The sequence below is a fragment of the Rhodotorula paludigena genome (assembly GCF_050403205.1).
Source record: "Rhodotorula paludigena JCM10292 DNA, Rt_paludigena_JCM10292v1_ctg2, whole genome shotgun sequence".
NCBI lineage: Eukaryota > Fungi > Basidiomycota > Microbotryomycetes > Sporidiobolales > Sporidiobolaceae > Rhodotorula > Rhodotorula paludigena.
This window is the reverse complement of record NW_027481456.1, coordinates 427,593-445,589: the sequence shown is the minus strand read 5'-3', so window position 1 is coordinate 445,589 and position 17,997 is coordinate 427,593. Positions and strand designations below refer to the sequence as shown.

The 17,997-nt window shown below is 65.6% G+C and overlaps 6 protein-coding genes across 6 annotated transcripts; 2 read left to right on the top strand and 4 right to left on the bottom strand.

Annotated features, from left to right (window-relative positions):
* Nucleotides 1-120: 120 nt before the first annotated feature.
* SWC4 (Swc4p) lies at nucleotides 121-4,928 on the bottom strand (the record flags this gene model as incomplete). Its single annotated transcript, XM_076645796.1, has 15 exons — nucleotides 121-353; nucleotides 426-623; nucleotides 684-818; nucleotides 982-1,227; nucleotides 1,609-1,803; nucleotides 1,893-2,008; nucleotides 2,116-2,203; nucleotides 2,317-2,410; nucleotides 2,549-2,777; nucleotides 3,150-3,175; nucleotides 3,245-3,609; nucleotides 3,672-4,028; nucleotides 4,092-4,230; nucleotides 4,287-4,402; nucleotides 4,460-4,928. 15 exons carry the CDS (start codon nucleotides 4,926-4,928, stop codon nucleotides 121-123), a joined length of 3,006 nt encoding a protein of 1,001 aa, XP_076508666.1.
* Nucleotides 4,929-5,444: 516 nt separating this feature from the next.
* Nucleotides 5,445-6,476, top strand: JCM10292_004460 (glucose-6-phosphate 1-epimerase; the record flags this gene model as incomplete). Its single annotated transcript, XM_076645795.1, has 3 exons — nucleotides 5,445-5,516; nucleotides 5,593-5,839; nucleotides 5,908-6,476. The coding sequence occupies 3 exons, from the start codon at nucleotides 5,445-5,447 to the stop codon at nucleotides 6,474-6,476; spliced, it is 888 nt and encodes a 295-aa protein (XP_076508665.1).
* Nucleotides 6,477-6,591: 115 nt separating this feature from the next.
* JCM10292_004459 (uncharacterized protein) lies at nucleotides 6,592-8,068 on the bottom strand (the record flags this gene model as incomplete). The annotated part of the gene is made up of 5 exons (XM_076645794.1): nucleotides 6,592-6,844; nucleotides 7,287-7,338; nucleotides 7,399-7,495; nucleotides 7,719-7,760; nucleotides 7,823-8,068. 5 exons carry the CDS (start codon nucleotides 8,066-8,068, stop codon nucleotides 6,592-6,594), a joined length of 690 nt encoding a protein of 229 aa, XP_076508664.1.
* Nucleotides 8,069-8,455: 387 nt separating this feature from the next.
* Nucleotides 8,456-9,811, top strand: JCM10292_004458 (uncharacterized protein; the record flags this gene model as incomplete). Its single annotated transcript, XM_076645793.1, has 3 exons — nucleotides 8,456-8,476; nucleotides 8,544-8,844; nucleotides 8,901-9,811. 3 exons carry the CDS (start codon nucleotides 8,456-8,458, stop codon nucleotides 9,809-9,811), a joined length of 1,233 nt encoding a protein of 410 aa, XP_076508663.1.
* Nucleotides 9,812-10,391: 580 nt separating this feature from the next.
* On the bottom strand, nucleotides 10,392-13,321 carry JCM10292_004457 (uncharacterized protein; the record flags this gene model as incomplete). The annotated part of the gene is made up of 5 exons (XM_076645792.1): nucleotides 10,392-10,508; nucleotides 10,574-10,645; nucleotides 10,709-10,806; nucleotides 10,866-10,926; nucleotides 10,994-13,321. The coding sequence occupies 5 exons, from the start codon at nucleotides 13,319-13,321 to the stop codon at nucleotides 10,392-10,394; spliced, it is 2,676 nt and encodes an 891-aa protein (XP_076508662.1).
* Nucleotides 13,322-13,894: 573 nt separating this feature from the next.
* FIG4 (phosphatidylinositol-3,5-bisphosphate 5-phosphatase) lies at nucleotides 13,895-17,841 on the bottom strand (the record flags this gene model as incomplete). Its single annotated transcript, XM_076645791.1, has 14 exons — nucleotides 13,895-14,411; nucleotides 14,468-14,536; nucleotides 14,598-14,907; nucleotides 15,017-15,309; nucleotides 15,372-15,381; nucleotides 15,444-15,508; nucleotides 15,565-15,681; nucleotides 15,755-15,882; nucleotides 15,948-16,298; nucleotides 16,361-16,461; nucleotides 16,524-16,699; nucleotides 16,763-16,967; nucleotides 17,034-17,280; nucleotides 17,347-17,841. The coding sequence occupies 14 exons, from the start codon at nucleotides 17,839-17,841 to the stop codon at nucleotides 13,895-13,897; spliced, it is 3,084 nt and encodes a 1,027-aa protein (XP_076508661.1).
* Nucleotides 17,842-17,997: the final 156 nt, after the last annotated feature.

Sequence of the window (17,997 nt, the reverse complement as noted above, 5' to 3'; positions counted from 1 at the left end):
GCGCTCGCTCTCCGGCAATCAGGGCAGAAGTGCCTGTGCAACGCGACAGTGCACCGACTAGACACCCACAAAGCGAGATGAAGCGCCTCGACGTCAACTTGGGAAGGCCGCGACCTCCGATCACGCTCCTCCCTTCTCGAAGCCGATGAGCGCGGCAAGCAGGCCCTGCAGCTCGTCGCCGACCATGTCGCCAGCCTCATCCTCGAGCGCCGGGATGACGCGCTGCCGCTCGAGCGCGAGGTGGACGCGCTCGGCGGGTGAGAGCACGTCGGACTGGAGGCGGCGCGAGAGGCGGACGACTTGCGATGCGGGCGTGAGAAGCGCTTCGAGCTCGGCGATAGACTCACGGAGCGCTTTGGACGGCGATGACGCAGTCGGAACTAGGTGAGCTGCACGCGATCTGACATCGGCGGGAGGGTACTCACCCTGGAACTGCCCTTGACTGGCATGAGACGTCGAAGCAGGCGTTTCGTGAGGCTGGCGAGGCGACTCGGAGTAGATGGTCCGGCTGCTCGCCTGGGTGAAGGGGCTCAGGAGGACACCAGTCGAATTGGACGCGCTCGGACTGCTCGGAAGGCTCGTGAAAGACGGCGACGTCTGCATCGGAACTGCCGACGGGCTCGCTATGGCGTGGTTTGCGTCAGTCTGATAGAGCGTGGGTGGAGCTGGGATGTGAGACACACGAGACCAGGCAGGGGGTGTCGAGTCGGCGAGCACGACGAGATTGAAGACGGCCAATACCGCGTCCGTCGAGTCGGAGTTGTAGAAGGGCGACGACTTGTCCCTCAGAACAAGGGCGACTTTGAGCGGCGAGGCACCTGTTTCTACGAGCGAGCGAGGCGGTACAGAAGATGGTCAGTCTCGTCAGGCAAGCGAGTGCACATCGCCGGCAGCTCGTCCGACCGATCGCGCGGGTTTCTGCTCAACACGACGACGAGGTGCAGAATGAGCTTGACCGAGCGAGCGTGAATCTGGGCTCACTGAGCACGCCGCGCACGTTCGGAACGTCGTCGGCCGCGACGTGCCAGCAAGCGGGCTGCTCCTGCCCTTCCTGCACGACGACGGTCGCGAGCGCCGGCGTCTTGACCGGGCGGTGGTCGCCCCAGGCAAAGATCCAGCTCGTCCCCGGAGCGAGCGAGGCCGAGAAGCGGGCGTCGAGGGCGCCCGTCTCGACGTTGTGCGACTGGGCGAAGGGGTCGAGCGGACGCGAGGCGACGTAGAGCTGCGCTGTCCAACCGTGCGAGCAGAGCATCCTGATCAGCGCGACTCTGCCTCTGGGCGAGCGAGCCGCGAGCGAGCGGAAGGAGAGAAGCGAGTCGAAGCGAACCTCGCTTGTCCCGGCGAAGAGGGTCAAAGCGGGAACGGGCGCGCATTCACCGAGCCTGCGTGCAAGCTACAGACCCCTACCCTCGTGCCTCTCGTCGCTCTCGTCCCCGTCTCCTCCCCCGTCCACGTAGACTGTCCTCACGCGCGGCGTTCCCGCCGCTTCCGCCGCCCTCCTGCGCGTCACCCGCCCCTCGTACGTGCCGCCGCTCGACCCGCCGCTAGACTGCCTCACACGCGAATTTGAGCCCACACCGCCGTGGGCGGGGGCCACCTCACCCGTACGATCGGCCGTGAGTTCGCGCTGCGCGGTTTCCGGCAGGAGCTGCAGCACCTCGCTCGACGTCGAGAGGCGCTCGATGAAGGCGACGCGCTGCTCTGGCGTTGCAAGATCCAGGAGGATGCGCGAGGCGTGGCGCAGGAAAGCGAGCGACGAAGTGAGCGGCGACGGCGGGACGAACGAGTCGGCTTGGGAAGGTCCTGCATGGCGAAGGCGACGTCAGTCAGGCCGAGTGGACGTCGCCGTACACGCTACGCTTCGGGTAGTGGATTGGGATAGGATGACGCACCGTTGAGCAGCCCGAGCATGTCGAGTTGCTGACGCGAGGCATAGTGCCAGTTCATGATGCAGACCGGGTGTTCGCGGTCGATCTTGGCGACGTCCTTCGAGTACAGCTGGCCGTACCTGGTCAGGACAAGAAGATCGGAGAAAGGAGCGAGCACGCGTCAGTGCCGTCCATGAGTGCAAGGACCGTTCAGGGAGACAGAGTTAGCGAGACGAGCTAAGCGCACCCGAGCTCAACACCCGGCAGCAGCTCGCAGCGGTAGATCTTGAGCGACACCTTCTTGCCGAGCGTCTCTTGTAGGTCGGCAGCCGCGCCTGCGATCGTCCGGCGTCAGCAGACTCCGAATCGAGAGCAGGCTTCGCCCAGTCGCGACGTCCATCGCCAAGTCGCGGCCCTGCACCCGTGATGCACCAGGAGCAAGACATACCGCCGAGGTCTGCGTCGAGGAACCACGGCCAGGGCTGCGTATGGTTGGGCGGGAGTTGGACGCCTTCACCGATCGCGTAGATCTTGACCCACGGCTGCACGGCGACAAGCGGTGCTGTGAGCGCCTCTCGCCCGCCACTTGCATGTAACTGCACGCGTCACTTGTGCATCGATCCCTCGACCGAGCCGAGGTGCGGCGAGAGCGAAGACGAGCGAAGGTGAAGCGAACGCACCGTCCCCTCGTCGACAAGCACGTACGCCGCGTACGCCTCGAGCCCGACGACAGGTTTGAACTGATGCTCCCTCGTGAAGAAGACGCGGACCTGGACGCCCGGCGTGCCCTCGATCCAGGTAGCCGTCTCGGTGGGTCCGAGGGCGAGCGGGCGATGCTCAACCATAGGCGCCGTCGGCGGGCCTTGCGGGTCGATGATGACGGCGGCGGAGAAGCCCGAGGCTTGGTGACTGCGCGCGTTTGAGAGCGAGCGAGTGAGCGAGGCGCGAGCCGAGCGAGGTGAGGGGAGAAGACTCGCAGCATGGCGACGAGCGCGGGGGGCGGCGTGCAGAAGTCAGCAGACGGCGAACGAGCGCAAGGCAGCACTAACGCGACAGTCTCGGCGCGATCAGAGCAAGTCGAGGAGAAAGCGAGCGAGAGGGAAGAGCGGGAGAAGGACGAGGAGGGAGCCGACTCGCAAAGAACTAAGCGAGGCGAGCCAGAAAGCACAACGGGGCATGCGAGACTGCTCTAGCACAGCAACTACACACAAACAAGCAGCTCTGCCCGCCTGCCTCATACCTCAGTCCCGCCTCGCCCGCTTGTGCGCACTCGCCGTCGACGACGCGACCGATGCGCTGCGCTTGTTCTGCTCGCGACGACGACAGTCAGTACCGCGCTGCAGGAGCATCAAGCGAGAGTAGAGAGAGAGACGCACGCGATTGACCCCAGCCTTGTCGTCGTCGTCCTCGCCCTTGATCACGGGGTCCTCCTCGCCGCGGAGCGCGGCGCGCTTCTTGCGCACGAGGCGAATCTCGCCCTGGATGCGGTCGAGCGCCTTCTTGACCTCGATCATCTGCGCGAGCGCGCCCTGAAGGTCCTCGAGCTTGGCGAGGTTCGTCTTGGTCGGCATGATGAGCTGCGTCGAGATGCCCGTCTCGGCGAGCGCGGCCGAGACCTTTTGCGCGATGCCCGACTTGACGGGGGCGAGCCGCGAGGAGCGCACGGCGATCGAGGGCCACATCGACGCTTTGGGCGCGGCGACGGTCGGAGCTGGGTGCCGCTCGACGCCGAGTGCAGCGTCTGCAAGGTTGCAAGCGAATGAGCTCACGCGATTCCACCTCGGCACAAGCGAGAATACGCACCTTCGGCCGCGGTCGCCTTCCTCTTGCTCCCCTCGCCCGCCCATCCCTCAGGCAGCGCGTTCGGGCTCCCGACGTAGTCCCACCCAGGCCCGCTCTTCCTCCGGTTCTGCATGTCCTTGCTGCTCCCGACCGCGCCCTTCGCGCCCCCTCCGACCCCGAGCTGCACGCCAGACGACGCGACGCCGACGCCCTCGCGCCCGCCGAGGAGGTGCAGCAGGTCGGCGCGCTCGCTCGCGATCCGGTTGTAGTTCTGCTCGATGCGCCGCGACTCGAGGTAGAGGAAATCTTCTTCGGCAACTTGCGCAGGCGTGCGGTCGAGCAGCGAACGGAGGTATGCCTTGCGCTCGAGCTCGCGGTCTGCGAAGGCCAGGCAGATAGGTCAGCCGAGCCCCGAAGCAAACGAGTGGCGGAGGGACGCACTCATGTCGAAGTTGAAGTTGGCGATGGTTTCCTGCCGCGCCCTGTCGAGCTTCTCCTTCTCGGCCGCATCGGCCGGAGTCGGCCCAGGGCGATTCTGCGCGAGTGTGCGACAGCACCAGTAGTAGCGGTCCTTGAGTGCCTGCGATCACGAGGGTCAGTCTATCTCGTAAGCGGCACACAGGAGGGGCTACGTACGTCAACACCACGCTCCGGAGACAGGCTCCAGCGGTCGGTCATGACGATGAAGCGGAGGTCGTACGCGTGTGCGAGCTGGAAAAGGTGGTCCGTTTCCTCCTTGCTCCAGCCATCGACTGCGTACCAAAGCAGTCAGTGTGTGCCGGCTGGCGGAAGAACGAGACCAGACGCACCCTTGAGCCATCGGTCATATTCGTCGGCCGTGTACGAGAAGGGCTGGCTCGACGTGTTGAACTTGGCAAACTTGTGGTCGGGCGTGCCCTCGGCATAGCTGGTAGGCAAGTCCTTGACCCAGTGCTTGAGCACGAGCTTCTTGCGCGCCTCGTGCGCCGCGTCTGCGCCCTCGGCGGCGGGCTGCCCCGCGCCTCGACTCGGGTTGGTGAAGCTGACGAGCTGCCAGTGGACGGTCGGCTTGTCGCGCTTGATGCGCTCCTTGAATTTGGGCTTGGTGGGCGTCGCGAGCGCGAGCGGCGGCGCGTTGTCGCCGATGAGGGCAAAGAGCTCGCGTGCGATACCGCCTATGCGCTTGGCGGGCGGGCCTGGCGGGCCGGAAGGGCGCGACGAGGGCGCTGGGCGGAGAGAGGTGGAAGGAGAGGGCGCTGCGCCGAGCTCGAGGATGTCGCGGACGTCGCGGCTCGACATGGCGGGTGGTTGAGGAGGGGGGACGAGGGGGACGAGGTCGGTGGATGCTCAAAGCGGAGTCGGCGGAATGGTCGCCTTTCTCAACGCCGAAGAGGACTTGTTCAAGCCTGATGCACGACTGCGCGCAGTCTCGCGGAGGCTGTGCGCGGTGTCGAGGCGCAGGTGATGAGGATCGAGGGAGGCACCGAGGCAGCGACAACAGGACGCCGTATGGAGCTATTCCTGCGCTTGAGGTACTGCGAATCCGCTGGAAGGTTGCGTGCAGCGGTTCTGCGCGTCTCCCGGCGCGACGAGAGCGAGAGCGGACGCGGCGCGAAGCGAGAGTCCGCAAAACGGCGAAGTCGTCGAAAGTTGCCTTGGGCGATGCAGCGTGGAGCCGCGAGACCGTGAAAAGAGAGTGTACTATACACTCAGTTGCTCTCTCGTGCACTGCATCTCCCGTTTGGGGCTGCCGCTGTCGAGCCGAGTGTCCCCACTCGCCTCTTTGACGCTCTCCTCCACGTTCAAGTCCGCAAGATGCCCGCGCAGCTCGAGCAAGACGTCGTTACACTCACGCTCGGCACCTCGACCGTGCACATCGCCCTCAAGGTGCGCTCTCCCGCTCGGCCTCCTCGTGCACCGCCCCGTCACTCACCCTCGCTCTTGCCGGTACCGCACAACGCAGGGCGCGACCGTGTTCTCGTACAGCTACGACGGACAGGAGCGTCTCTTCACCTCGGCCAAGTCGAACGTCCACACGAGCGACCCGGCCGCCGTGCGAGGCGGCGTGCCCGTCTGCTGGCCCATCTTCGGCCCCGCGCCCAGCGACAGCCCGCTCTTCTCCAAGCTCAAGCAGCACGGCTTTGCTCGCACGAGCGTGTGGGAGTATGTCGGCGCGCAGGACGAGGGCGAAGGCATCAAGGCGACCTTCAGTGCGGCTTCCCCTCCACCGTCCCGTGTGCTCGACAGCCCGAACTGACGGCCCCTTTGCCCGCTGCAGAGCTCGAGCCAAATGAGCAGATCCAGGCGCTCTTCACGCTCCCCTTCGTCCTGACCTACACGGTCCACCTCCTCCCCTACTCGCTCTCGCTCTCGCTCAGCGTCGCCAACCCTTCGTCGGCCATCGCGCCGCTCCCGTTCCAAGCGCTCCTCCACTCGTACTTCCGCCTCCCCGACTCTGTGCACCCGCGCGACGTCCTCGTCACGCCGCTCGAGAACCTCGCCTTCGCCGACAAGGCCGGCCCCAAGGACGGCCTCACCAAGGAGGCCGAGCGCCGCAAGGTCGTCGACGTCGACGGCCCCGGCGGCGAGGTCGACCGCGTCTACTTCCGCGCGCCGGACCGCCTCGAGCTCGCGACGGGCGCGGCGGGCACCGTGCGCGTGCACAAGAAGGGCCTCCCCGACGTCGTGCTGTGGAACCCGGGCCCGGAGAAGGGCGCAAAGATCGGCGACATGGAGGACCGGGGCTGGGAGCGCTACGTCTGCCTCGAGCCCGGCTTGGTCGAGCCGTTCCAGTTCCTCGACCCCGGCAAGAGCTGGGAGGGCGGGATCGAGATCTCGTTTGCGTGACTAGCGCAGGGAACCGCGAGGTTGTAGCGAGGTGGCGTGCACATAGAGCAAAACACAACAGACGTTGACCTCTCCTGTTGTCCGGCCGAACGCGGATGCATTCCAAAGCATCTCGTCACCACTCGTCCTCGTCCTCGTAAATCACAGTCGGCATCGTCTTCTGCTCCTGCCCTGCGCTCCACTGATCAGGCTTGGCACTCCCACTCTCCTGCCTCGCCGCTCCCGCAGCAGGCGGCGGCGGAACGCCATACGCCTGCTCTGCGCTCCATCCGGGGCGCTGCTTCGGTGCGCCAGACTTGTCGTCGTCTTCGCCGTCCGAGTCCGAGGAATCGGTGTCGCCGTAAGCGGCCCAAACGTCGGCTTCGACGCTGCGGGGACGAACAGCGAGATGCGTAGTACGAGGTGAGCGGGGTTGTCGCGTTCAAGCGGAAGTGACTCAAGACGAGAACGTACTCCTGCGCGGAGAGGAAAAAAAAGGCGAGTCAGTACGTCGTACACTGAGGGAGAGAGACGTGATAAGGTCGCACTTCGCGGCGCATCGAGTCCTTCCTGTCCTTGGCCAGCTCCTGGCACGGCTTGCAGTTCGCCCCACTCGACGCCGCCCGCTGTCACAATGGTGCGACGGCAGGCAAACTGGTCAATCACGCGCAGGCACGCGCGCATGTGTGAGTCGAGCGCACCATCGCTTCGGAGAAGAGGTGCGATGGCTGCGTCCGGCGACACTGCGAGCTGCGCCCCAAATGCAAGACAACGTCAGCACGTCGCGACTACGGATTGTCTCGAGCGGACAAGGTGAGCGCAGGGACGCACCAGAAGATTTCCTTGATCTGCGCGTTGGTGCAAGTGTGGCAGCGCGGGAAGTCTGCAGGACAAGGTGAGAACCGGGGCCGGGCCAAAGAGGCGGGGGAAAGCGAGGGCGCACCTTTCGGCTTCAGCTCGTTGCCGTCACGAAGGACTCTGCCAATCCTCCTGCGAGCATCGTTGAGCTGGGTCGAGCTGAAAGCGTCGCGTGGCTTGTTCTGCGACGGAGTGAGTGTCAGTGACTTCGCTGTTGCTTCGGCTCCCCGGAAGAGCGCACCTTGCAGCAGACTCCACAAAAGCTGTGTGAGGAGCTCGGTCAGCAAAGGCAGGAGATAAGGTCGAGTCGGACGCGCACAAGACGAGATTGCCTCGCTCGTCCCAGCTTTCCTGTGGTTGAACTTGATGAATGCAGTTCTTGATACAGCAAGAGGGAAAACACACCATGCCGCGCGACGGTAGGACGGGCTTGACGGACATGGCGCGCTGCGGCGGCGTGAGCAATGTGAGCGAGACTTCGCGAGAAGGGACGAGCGAGAGGAATGTACGCTGTACGGTGCGCTCGCAGTCCTCGCCTCCCTCGCCAGCGCGCTTCCCTGCCTGCTCGGTCCCGCAGACCCACCCGCTCCGGCGTTCGCGTGTGCAGGCGACCCGCTCTGGCTCGAACTCGGGCCCGCGAGAGTCGGGGTCGCGCGCTCCTGCTTGAGCGCGGCCTCGTCCTCCTTTGCGCGGCGGCGGGCGAGTCGAGGGTCTTGCGGGCGGTGATAGGGCGACTCGCCGCGGTTGAGCGGCATGACGGCGCAATTGGGGTGGAACAGGTGGGGCCGGGAGAGGAGCGACGAGGCGGAACAAAGTGTCGGTGAAGGGCGTGTACGGGCTGCAGAGCGCGGTGGATAGCCTTCAAGCTTCTGGCACGTCCTCACAGGCACGAAACAACCGTACAGCGGCGAGCGACGACGGCGAGACGAACGGGACGAGGACAAGCGGGCGCAAGCGACGGCGAACGCGGGTAACCGATGCGCGAGAGGAGCTCGAGTCTGCTGTATCGCCCTGCAGTGCCCCAGCAAGCGCCTCTGCGAAGCAAAGGAAGGCGAGCGAGACCAATCCGCAGCTGCATCCTCTCCGTTCGCCTGTCAACGCTCACACGCGCTCTCACTCGGCTCGGAAGGACGCTGCAGCGCATGGATCCGGATCAACAGAAGGTGTGCTTGCCACTGATTTTGCTCTCGCACTTCCGCGTGCCGTGCTCACCGTCGCCTCCCGTCGCAGCGCGAGCGCCAGGTAAAGGCCCTCGGCGCCGCGTTTCTCGCGCACCAAGTGTCTCAGCTCGAGCGCGACGTGGACACGCTCGCCTTCTCGCGCGACCCGAGGCTGTACGGCGGCGCGCGCGGGCGGGGACGAGGCGGAGGGCGCGGCGGAGCAAGTGGGGCAGCGGGACCTCGAGCAGGAGCAGCGCACGAGGCGCACAGGGAGGTGCGCGTCGTCGACGCCAGCGTGCTCGTGCACGCCCTCCCCGTCCTCAAACGCTGGGTCAGGCAGGACCAGTACCAGCTCGTCGTCCCCCTCTCCGGTGCGTCCTCTTCCTCCCTTTCTCTTCAATCTGACTGACACCCCTCGGCGAGACAGCCCTCTCGACCCTCGACCTCCTCAAGAAGGCTCCACAGCCGCTGCATGACCTCGCGCGCGAAGCGACCCGCTTTCTCGAGACGCAGCTCGACATTGCGCGCCAGATCCGCGCCGCCTTCTCGCCCGCCGATGCCGACGCGCGCACCCGCCTGCGTGCACAGCGGCAGGAAGAGGAAATATCGTGGACCGAGGTCGAGAAGCTCTTCGTCGTGCCCGAGGACTGGGTCGTCGAGCTGCCAGAGGGTGTCGAGCTTCCTGTCCCGGAGGAAGCCGCAGAACCGGCGCCGCTCCCGCGACCAGCGGCGAGCGACATCCCACTACATCTGCGCTCGACGCTTCAGTGCGTCCTGTACTTCCACTTGCACCGCGCGCCCTCGACACCGCCCGACTCGCCCGTCGGCGTCATCTACAAGTCGAATCTATCGACTCCTCCACCTCTCGCCTCCTCTCTCGCCAAGCTCGTCTCCTCTTCGTCTGCTTCCACCACCCGCTCCTCCGCCCCATCCTCCCCGCGCAAGCCGCGCCGCCCGACCGACTCGACCTCGTCTTCCTCCGCGCCTCCCGAGCCCGACTTCCTCGCCCTCTCCTCCGGCGACGCCCTCGCGTACTACCTCTCGACCTTCTTCCCCTCCGTCTCGCTCGGCAGCGGCGCGCCACCGCTGCATGCCGTGCCGTCGACCGAAGTCGACGCGGCGGGCGCGTGGTTGAGGCAGCAGGCGCAGGCGATGGCGCGGATGCGCGACGCAGAGGCGGGGAGTGGGAGAGGGAGAGGCGGTGGAGGGGAAGGGAGGGGAAGGGGGAGAGGGCGAGGAGGAGGCGGTGGAGGGAGGGGGAGAGGCGGTGGGAGAGGCGGAGCTGGACAAGGTGGCGGCTCAGGCGGCGGGGCGCACAAGACACTCTTTGTGCCCTGAAACGGCTACCACGGTCAACTGCGCACTCCCTTCGATGCCTCGAGCATCACGAGCACTCGCCCATCCTAGCCTGTCCGCCTGGTAGCAACGCAGCATCCGCTCGTAGCCCGCTGCACTCGCTTGCAACAGCGCCCTTCCACACGGATCACACTCGCTCAACGGCCGAGAACGACTCAAGCGAGACTGCGGCGTCAAGTTGCACGAGTTCCTTTTGGGTCGTCTTCATCGCGAGCAAGCAAGTACTCCCTCCCCTCATCCCCCTCATCCCCGTTCATTTTGGTTCAAGTCGGCCCGCGCGCAGCGAGAGGGGAAGGGCAAATGAGACAAACAGCTGGAGGAAGGGCACAGAGGACAGGAGGGGTTGCACAGACAGGGAAGGAGGAAAGGGGAGGCGGTACAGGGGCGGGAGAGAAAGGACGGAGGGGGTACTCCTCGTTTTCGCGTTCGTGGTGGGTTTTGCACAGAAGATGGGCGATGAGTCGCAGATGCTGATGTGAGTGATGATGGCGTAAAGTCGGAGGGCGAATATACGGCGGTGGCGGAGGAAGGGGCGGTCAAGCGAGGAGGGGCGAGGACCCAGCTAGTCGTCGCCGCCGTGCTCGGCACGGCGCTGCAGGACGAGCGCATAGACTTCGTCTTGCTGGTAGACGTCGCGCTCGCCCGGGATGGTGCTGTCGCCGTGGCACTTCTTGGCGTGCTGCAAACGGCAGTCGCAAGGTCAACTCGGTCAAGTACAGCGCAGTTCGAACTGCAGTATCGCACCTTCCACCAGATGAGCTCAGGAACGATGGCGTCGATGTTCTTGATACTGAGTAGCGGGATCCACTGGTCGCACTGCATATCTCGGGTCGGATCAGCACGGCGCAGGTCGGACAAGATGAAGCGCTACGGGCGCACCTTGTGGCAGCGGCCCTCGGTCATGCTCGAGCGCTGATCCTTCGTGCTTGGCGGAAGCTCGACCTGGCGCATCTCGAGCGGCGGGGAGAACGGCAAGCCTGCGATGACGAAAGAGTCAGTCTCGACGGATTCGTAAAGGCAGACAAAACAGGCGGACCGGTCGTGTTCGACAAGCCGTGCGCGTAAGACATGTGGTAGACGTAGGACGAGTTCTTGAGCTGCGCGAGGAGAAAAACCGTGGAGTCAGCATAGAGAGAGGGGCAGGGCGGACTACGAGGTGCGCACCTTGAGCCACTTCTGCTCGCCCTCGCCGCCACGCTCCTTCGGCTCGGCACAGATCGGGCACATTCCGCACTTGTCGTCGGCATTACCGCGCACGAACCTGGGCCAGTACAGGTTGAGCGGGCTGCTCGGCTTGTTCCACTTTGCGTCGGGCGGCGGCTGCATCACCGTGACGCCGTTCGGACCGAGCATCGTTGGCGTTGCGGCGACGGACGAGGTAGAGACGGCGGACGAGGCGGCCGTCGAGGGCGGCGTCGAGTGACCGCCCTGCGAGCTGCTGAACGCCGTGGCGACCGAGGACGAGGCGGTGCTGAGCGCAGGCGACATCAGGTGCTGCTGGTGCTGCGGATGGTGCTGGTGGTGATGGTGCTGCGGGTGGTGCGAGGGGCCGGGCGTAGGCGGCAGGGCGCCTGCACCTGGGTAGCCGGGCATGGGCAGGTAGGCGGCGAGCGAGAACTGCGCGGCGGCGCTGTCCAGTCCAGCCATGGCCGACAGTGAGCTTGACGAGCTGGAAGCGGTGGGTGTGTGCACGCCGGCGTAGTACTGCGCGGCGGCAAACGCCGAGTCGTCGTACAGGCTCGTCGTTGTCGGGAGGAACGGGTCGGTACGGCCCAAGGGAGCAGTCGAAGCGATGAGGCCGCCATGCGAAGACGACGCTGAAGAGGACGCCTTGGGCGCCTTGAGAACGTACGAGTCGGGCGCAAAAGCGGACGAGACGGGGAAGTTGCGGTAGAAGCGCGGGAAGGCGTCGCTGATCTGGACGTGCGGCGGAAGGGTGCGGTTCTGCAAGTTTGGCGGGATGAACGCCTGACGACGGGCCTTGCGCGGCTGCGCGGGCGAAGGCGCCGCCGCCGCCTTGGACGTGCGCGCCTTCTTGGCCGGGCCATCGGCGGCGGTCGAAGCGCGCTTGGTAGGTTTGCGCGACTTGACTGCAGCAGCCTTGCCCTTCTTCCTCGGACTGTCGTCGCTGTCCTCGTCAGGCCCGTAGGCGTCGTCGAGCCGGAATTCGTCGTCGTTCGAATCGACATCGGCCGCCGTGCCGACGACGCGAGGCTTGCGGACGCGCCCGCTCGTGCGACGGGTAGGCGCAGGCGGGGCCGCGTGTGACTGCTGATGCGCAACCGAGCCGACCGACGCGGCGTCGCTGAGAGCGCGCGAGCGGTTCGAGACGGTGCTGGCCTCGCGCTGCGCACGGGCGGGGATGTTGGGCCTGCCTGTGCGCGTGCTTGCGAGGGACTCGCTCACGCTTGGATGACGACTCACAGGTCCGCCGCCGCGCTGGACATGCAGCGGTGGTTGGTCCGGGTTGTGCAGCCAGACGCGTGTCTCCAGCTGGCCTTGCTGCGCGACGACGTTGCCTACGAGCGGGCGCTTGTTCTGCTGCTCGATCGAGTGGATGCTCGTATCGTCACTCTCACCCTCGGCATCTTCGTCGCCGCTGATCTCGTCTTCACGACCGCCGGTCGAGTTGGTCGCGACCGACCCGGCCGAGCCGTCGGGCTGGGCAAGGCGGAGAAGGTGAAGGGCCGCTTCTGGAACCGATTCGTCGGCTTGCAGCGTACGCGGTGTGAGCGTTCCGGCGGCACCGACGGCGAATTGTTGGTGCAGGTGCGGACGGCTCGAGCCCGAAGCGCTAGCAATGGCGACCGGCGACCGCGTGACAAACGGTGCACGGGCGTGAGTGCCAGCGGTCCTGGGCGACTGCTGCGGCGAAGGGAGCGTCGCCGCCGGAGAGCCGAGCGAGAGACGCTTTGCGAAAGTCGCCCCTGCCGAGGCAGCCGACGTGTCGGTTCCAAATGCAGCGATCGAGTACGACGACGGGTCCGGTGCGCCAGAGCTCGTCGTTGGCCGCCTGATGTTGACGGGCGAGCGAGCGACGAAAGCCTGGGCGAGGGACGCGCCGGGAGCGACGGCCGACGACGAAGTGGGGTGGTGCTCGAAGAGGTCGCTTGTGAAGTGCGCCGGAGCGTACGCGAGGTTTAAAGCGGCCGGGGAAGGTTGCGCCTGTGCCACTGGTCCTGCGAGCGGAGCAAGCGCGCCGGGAGAGGCCCTCGGCGTGGCGGCATCTGCCTCCGACGTGATCGACCCGAACGGGAGGGTGGGAGCGGCGGGCGGCGCGAGGACGTGCGGGAGCGCCTGGGCGGCACCGTGCGGAGCTGCGAGCGTCGCCTGGGCATCGTACGCGGCCGTCGGAGCGTCGTTGAGCCACTGGTCGTAGTCGAACGCGCCGACGGAGCCCAAGCTGGCGGGATCGGGGGCGGGGTGCAGCGGCACCTGCGGGTCGAGGAAGGCGAGCCCGCCCGAGAGCTGAGGGTCGAGGTACGCGTCCATCGCGCCGGCTAGCACGCTGCAGGAAGCCCGAGACGGTCGATTTGGGGCGCTGCAGCGGGTCCCAAGGGGTCAGCAGCGAGGCTCCGACTTGCACGGCGAGCTTCCTCGCAGGCGTGCTGTGCACCGTAGCGTGGCTGTGGGAGATCGCACGCACCTGGCGGTCTCTTCAGCACTGCATGGGGCGGAGGCGGCGAGCTGTGACGCCGGGAGCGCGAGGCAAGGGGTGTGGACGACGAGGGTCAGCTCCGGCCAGCCGCAGAGCGCGAGCGAGCTCGAGTGCGCCTGTCTGGGCGATGCACAGGAGCCACGGGACCACTGCAACGCACCAACTGGCTGGGCTGGGGAGCGAGGGGCGGCGGGCGGGCAGCGTAAAGTTGGCGCTGCCCGGGTCGAGGCAACGGCTCCAATCTCACGCCGACTCGTTCCAGTCGCGCTAGATTGCAGCCCGGAGCTGGCAACTGCTGGTACAAGCTCGCTTAGAAAAGAAGAGAAGAACGCTTGCGGGAGAAACCTTTGCTGAATCCCTCCCGTTCCCCCTTGCTCTTCGCTCGCTCCGTGGAGTCCGTCGTCATTTCACGGCGCGACACCCTCGATCATCTCGCGGTACATCTTGACCGCCGCGCTCGACACGCCAGCGTCTCCCAAGCCTCCTCCGCCCGCCCCTCGCGGCCTCCCCGCCCGCTCAAACGCCGCGTACACGGCCTTGTCCCGCTCGCTGACGGCGTCAGCCCGCGTGCGCGCCGCCGCAGTCGCCGCGTGCGCAATGTACATCGCGCGGTCCTTCTCCGACAGGTGCTCGAGCGACGCGAGCGAGAGGTGCCGGAACTGGGTCGTCCAAGCCTCGTACTCGCGCGCCTCGTCCGCGCGCACGCTCGGCTGCAGGTGCGCCGCCGCGAGCTGCCCCGTCGCGAGCGAAAAGGGCGCACTCGGTGTCGTTGACGCTGCGGCGCCCGTGTCTGCGTCCGTCGAGCCTGATGTGTCGGCGGCGTGCGACGATGGGTCAGCAGAAGAGAGATGCCGAGATTGCCGCGCGCGGTCGTGCGGCTGGCGGTGCGAGATCCATCCGCGCAGACCACCGGGGTTGTGCCGCCTGACGCAGAGACGAGTCAGTCAGGAAAGCGAGGGCACTCGTAGTGGTCAACTCACCGTTGCAGCGAGGTCGAATGCGACAAAGGTCGCCGGGGCAGGAACGGGCTCAGCAGCGTCTCGTCGGTCCTGCGGGTCACTGCATCAGCGTTGAACCTGAGGTACATTAGTAAGACAGGCGAGAACGCACGCAGGTTGCCGAATCGCCGCGAGCGAGTTCGGCATGACGGCCTGGAACTGCAGATCAAACGTCTGCCACACCTTGCCGCGGTAGTATCGCCTCCACAGCGCGTTCGGATCGAGCTCGTCCTCGGCATCGACCGTATCTTGCAGCTGTGCGGCAACCGCTTCGGGCGACGGCTTCGGCGAGAGGTGCGAAGGGGTGTACCAATCGCGATACGAGCGGCGGGACGGCGGCGGGAGGTATTCCCACGATGGCGGCAAGGGTAGGGGCGGCTTGATGCCGAGAAAGAGGTCGATCGCCGCCTGCTTGTCGTAGTCTGCGGAAGCGGGGCGCCTGTAAGTTCCTGCGCCCATTCACACGGGACACCCAACGCCCCAGGGCGAAGTGAACGTTTCGAAAGTGCAGTCTGCGGATGCGGAACTTACCGCCGAACGAGTTGGCGTAGTACCGCTTGACGTTCTCCACCTTGTCCCTCGAGTATCCTCCGCTCCAGGCGGGCCACGCCGGACCCGTCGGGCGGTACGAGTCGATCGTGTTAACCGTGTTGCTCCCGCCGTACTGTACGGCGATGCAGTCGCCGTGCTCGCGATACATTGTCTCGAGGAGCTTGCACGCGTCCGACTCGAATTCGAGCCGCGTCGATGGCGTCAGGCCGAGCGCGTGCAGCTGGTGCCCGAGCGCAATCATCGCAATCATTGTCTGCGCGGCGTTGGTGCGGCTGTGCAGCGGGATAGTCAGTCAGTACAAGCGGGCCAGGGCAGGCGGCAGGAAACTGCGCACTCGAGGCAGTCTGTGGGATCAGTTTTAGTCAGTCTCGCGCCGCACGTCAAATGTTCGATAAACGAGTCGCACCAATACAGTTGGTGCGCACCACACCCTCTTGTAGAGTCGGCCCGGTACGGTACGGTCGCGGTTCGCTGATTCGACGGGTCAGTGGCGATAGCGCGGGCAAGCTTGTAGCGATACGCCGCACCGCTCATCGTGCGATACGAGTCGCCTCGGTGCTTCTCCGCCCGAATGGAAGAACCCTGTCTTCTCGAGCGACCCTTCGGCGTAATCTTCCAGCACGCCAAGCGCGTTTTTGTTGGGCCTGCGTGCATGTCCGACGAAGCGCACATCAGCGCGGCACTACCGTACTTACGTAAGTCACAGAAGCGACGCACCCAGTGTTGGCGGCCGACATGTCGAACGTGATGTAGTCGATTTTGCGCTCGTCCGGGAGGAATTGGTTCAGATAGTCGACGCACTCCTTGAACTCGGGCAGAAGCGTCGACTCGCGCTTGTCGCCGTGCTGCGTGCGGCCATGACGTGGATCAGTCAGTAGCTCGCAGACAGCAGCGACTGAGCCCGACGCACCTTGATCAGGTTGAGCACGACAACCGATCCGCCGTACGCCCTGAGTAGCCCATCGAAGTGTTTGGCCGCGGCAGCATAGTATGGATCCCTTACGGCCATCTCAATCGGAGGCTTGAGCCCGCGCGCGACATCCTGCGACCAGTAAAGCGGAATGCTCCCGCGGCACTGGACGTGCGAGGTATAGCGGGGGCTCGGGCGCCGCGATTGATGCTCGGACGGGAAGGTCGGGGGTAGTGGGGGAGTCGGAGGAAGCGATGGATGAGGGTGGGAAGTAGACGACGACGTGTAGAAAGGGGTTGTGAGCGCCTCGGCGACTATCTGCTCCGACTCGACATCGTTGGCGACGAAGCCCTGTAGACAGGACAGGTCAGTCGCGAGGTACGCAAAGAGCACAGGCAAGCACAGGAACACACCTCGTCGTTGACACCGCGGCGGAGGAAGCGCGCTCCGGCAAAGTGACGGGACCGCCTGGCAATGAGGGCGATGTAGACGGTCCGACCGAAGACGGCGAGCTCTGTAGCCATGCACAAAATCAATCAACAGGAACTAGGAGAGAAGAGCAGGGATGCAGCTCACTTCGCTGCTCGACGAAGCCGTGGATGAGGGGCAGGATCCACGGACTTTGTGGTCGCAGACACCGTCTCATCGGCCGCAGGAGGTGCCAATTCCACACCCACTTGTCCTCGAGCGCAAGAGCCGAGGAGCCACGGAGGAGGTTGCGCTGAAGCGTGTTCGTGACGTCGTAGGTGTAGCTGCGATTTTGGACGAGACGTCAGGGAATGCGTGCGCGAACGGAGTGACGGCGAGCAGCGCACCTGAAGTAGAAGTTGCGGCTCAGGTGCGCGCTGAGAAAGGCGTTCTTCTGCCGTGCGTCTTCCGCCGCCAGGCCGGTTGGGACAGGCGTGATCTCGTGTAGGTCGGTCGCCTCGCTGTGAAAGATAAAGTGGCCGCCGAGAACTGCGACCTTTTGGCGCTTCGTGATGAGGATCATGTGATATGCCGACGTGAAGCGGACAAAACCTGCACGAGAACAACCTTGTGAGCGAGTGCCTGTGCGAGTGATGGCAGGCCGAGAAGCCCGCGCACCGGCAATCCCGAAGCAGGGCTTCTCAACAAGCTTCAAGCCGCCATTACCCGCTCGCAGCGTCTCGAGCAGCTCCTCCTTTTGCCGCAATGTATAGACCGTCGCATCCTCCGTGATCGTCAGTCCCGTCTCCTCATCGACCTCGTTTGGTGCGGACTGCCCCGGCTGCGGTCGTACGGCTGGTGTGCGGTCAATCTTGAGTACCCGGAAGCGCTTGGCGTCGCGGTCAGTCGCGATCACGTAGAGCTTCTGCACTTGTGAGTGCGTCAATTAGCGTATGTTGACGACGAGGAAAGGTGCAAAGACTACACGCACCGTTCGCGTTTCGTAGAGCGTCATTCTCTCAAGCATGACGCCCTCCTCGGGCCTCGGCGGCTCCTTTGCAGGGTCCAACCGCTGCGGCCGAGCCTCCTTAGCCTCCGTTGACGCGAATAACTTCTCCGCCGAGGGAGAGAACGGCGTGCTACTCGCAGAAGGAGGAGCGCCCGAGTCGCTCTTGATCGAGTTCAGGCGGTCGCGCTTGGTGGGCGAGGAGACGACGGGCGAGGTGACGGCGCGGCGAGGGGAGCCTGCTCTGCCTGTCGACAGCGAGAGCCGCGGCCTCGGCGGGACCGCGCCGCGCTCATCGTCATCGTGCGCGTAGGCCGAAAGTGCAGGCACAGCATCAAACGGCGGATCGAGGGACGCGTACAAGTTGTTGAGCGAGGACGACGACGCGAGCGACGAGCGGGGCGACGGGGGCAATCGAGGCGGAGAGCGCTGGCGAGACGGCGACGCGTTGCGAGCAGCTCCTGCTGCGTCCGGCTGCATCACGGTCTGCGACTCTGCTGTGTGCGCATGAGGCCCGTGACTGAGAGACGAGCGAGGTGGGGGCTGTCGCCTGATGAGGGCTTTCGCGAGGCAGCTCTCTGGGAGGGTCTACGAGTGCTTCTCGGCCCCTCCTACCCCTTGGAGTGCTCGCTGCCA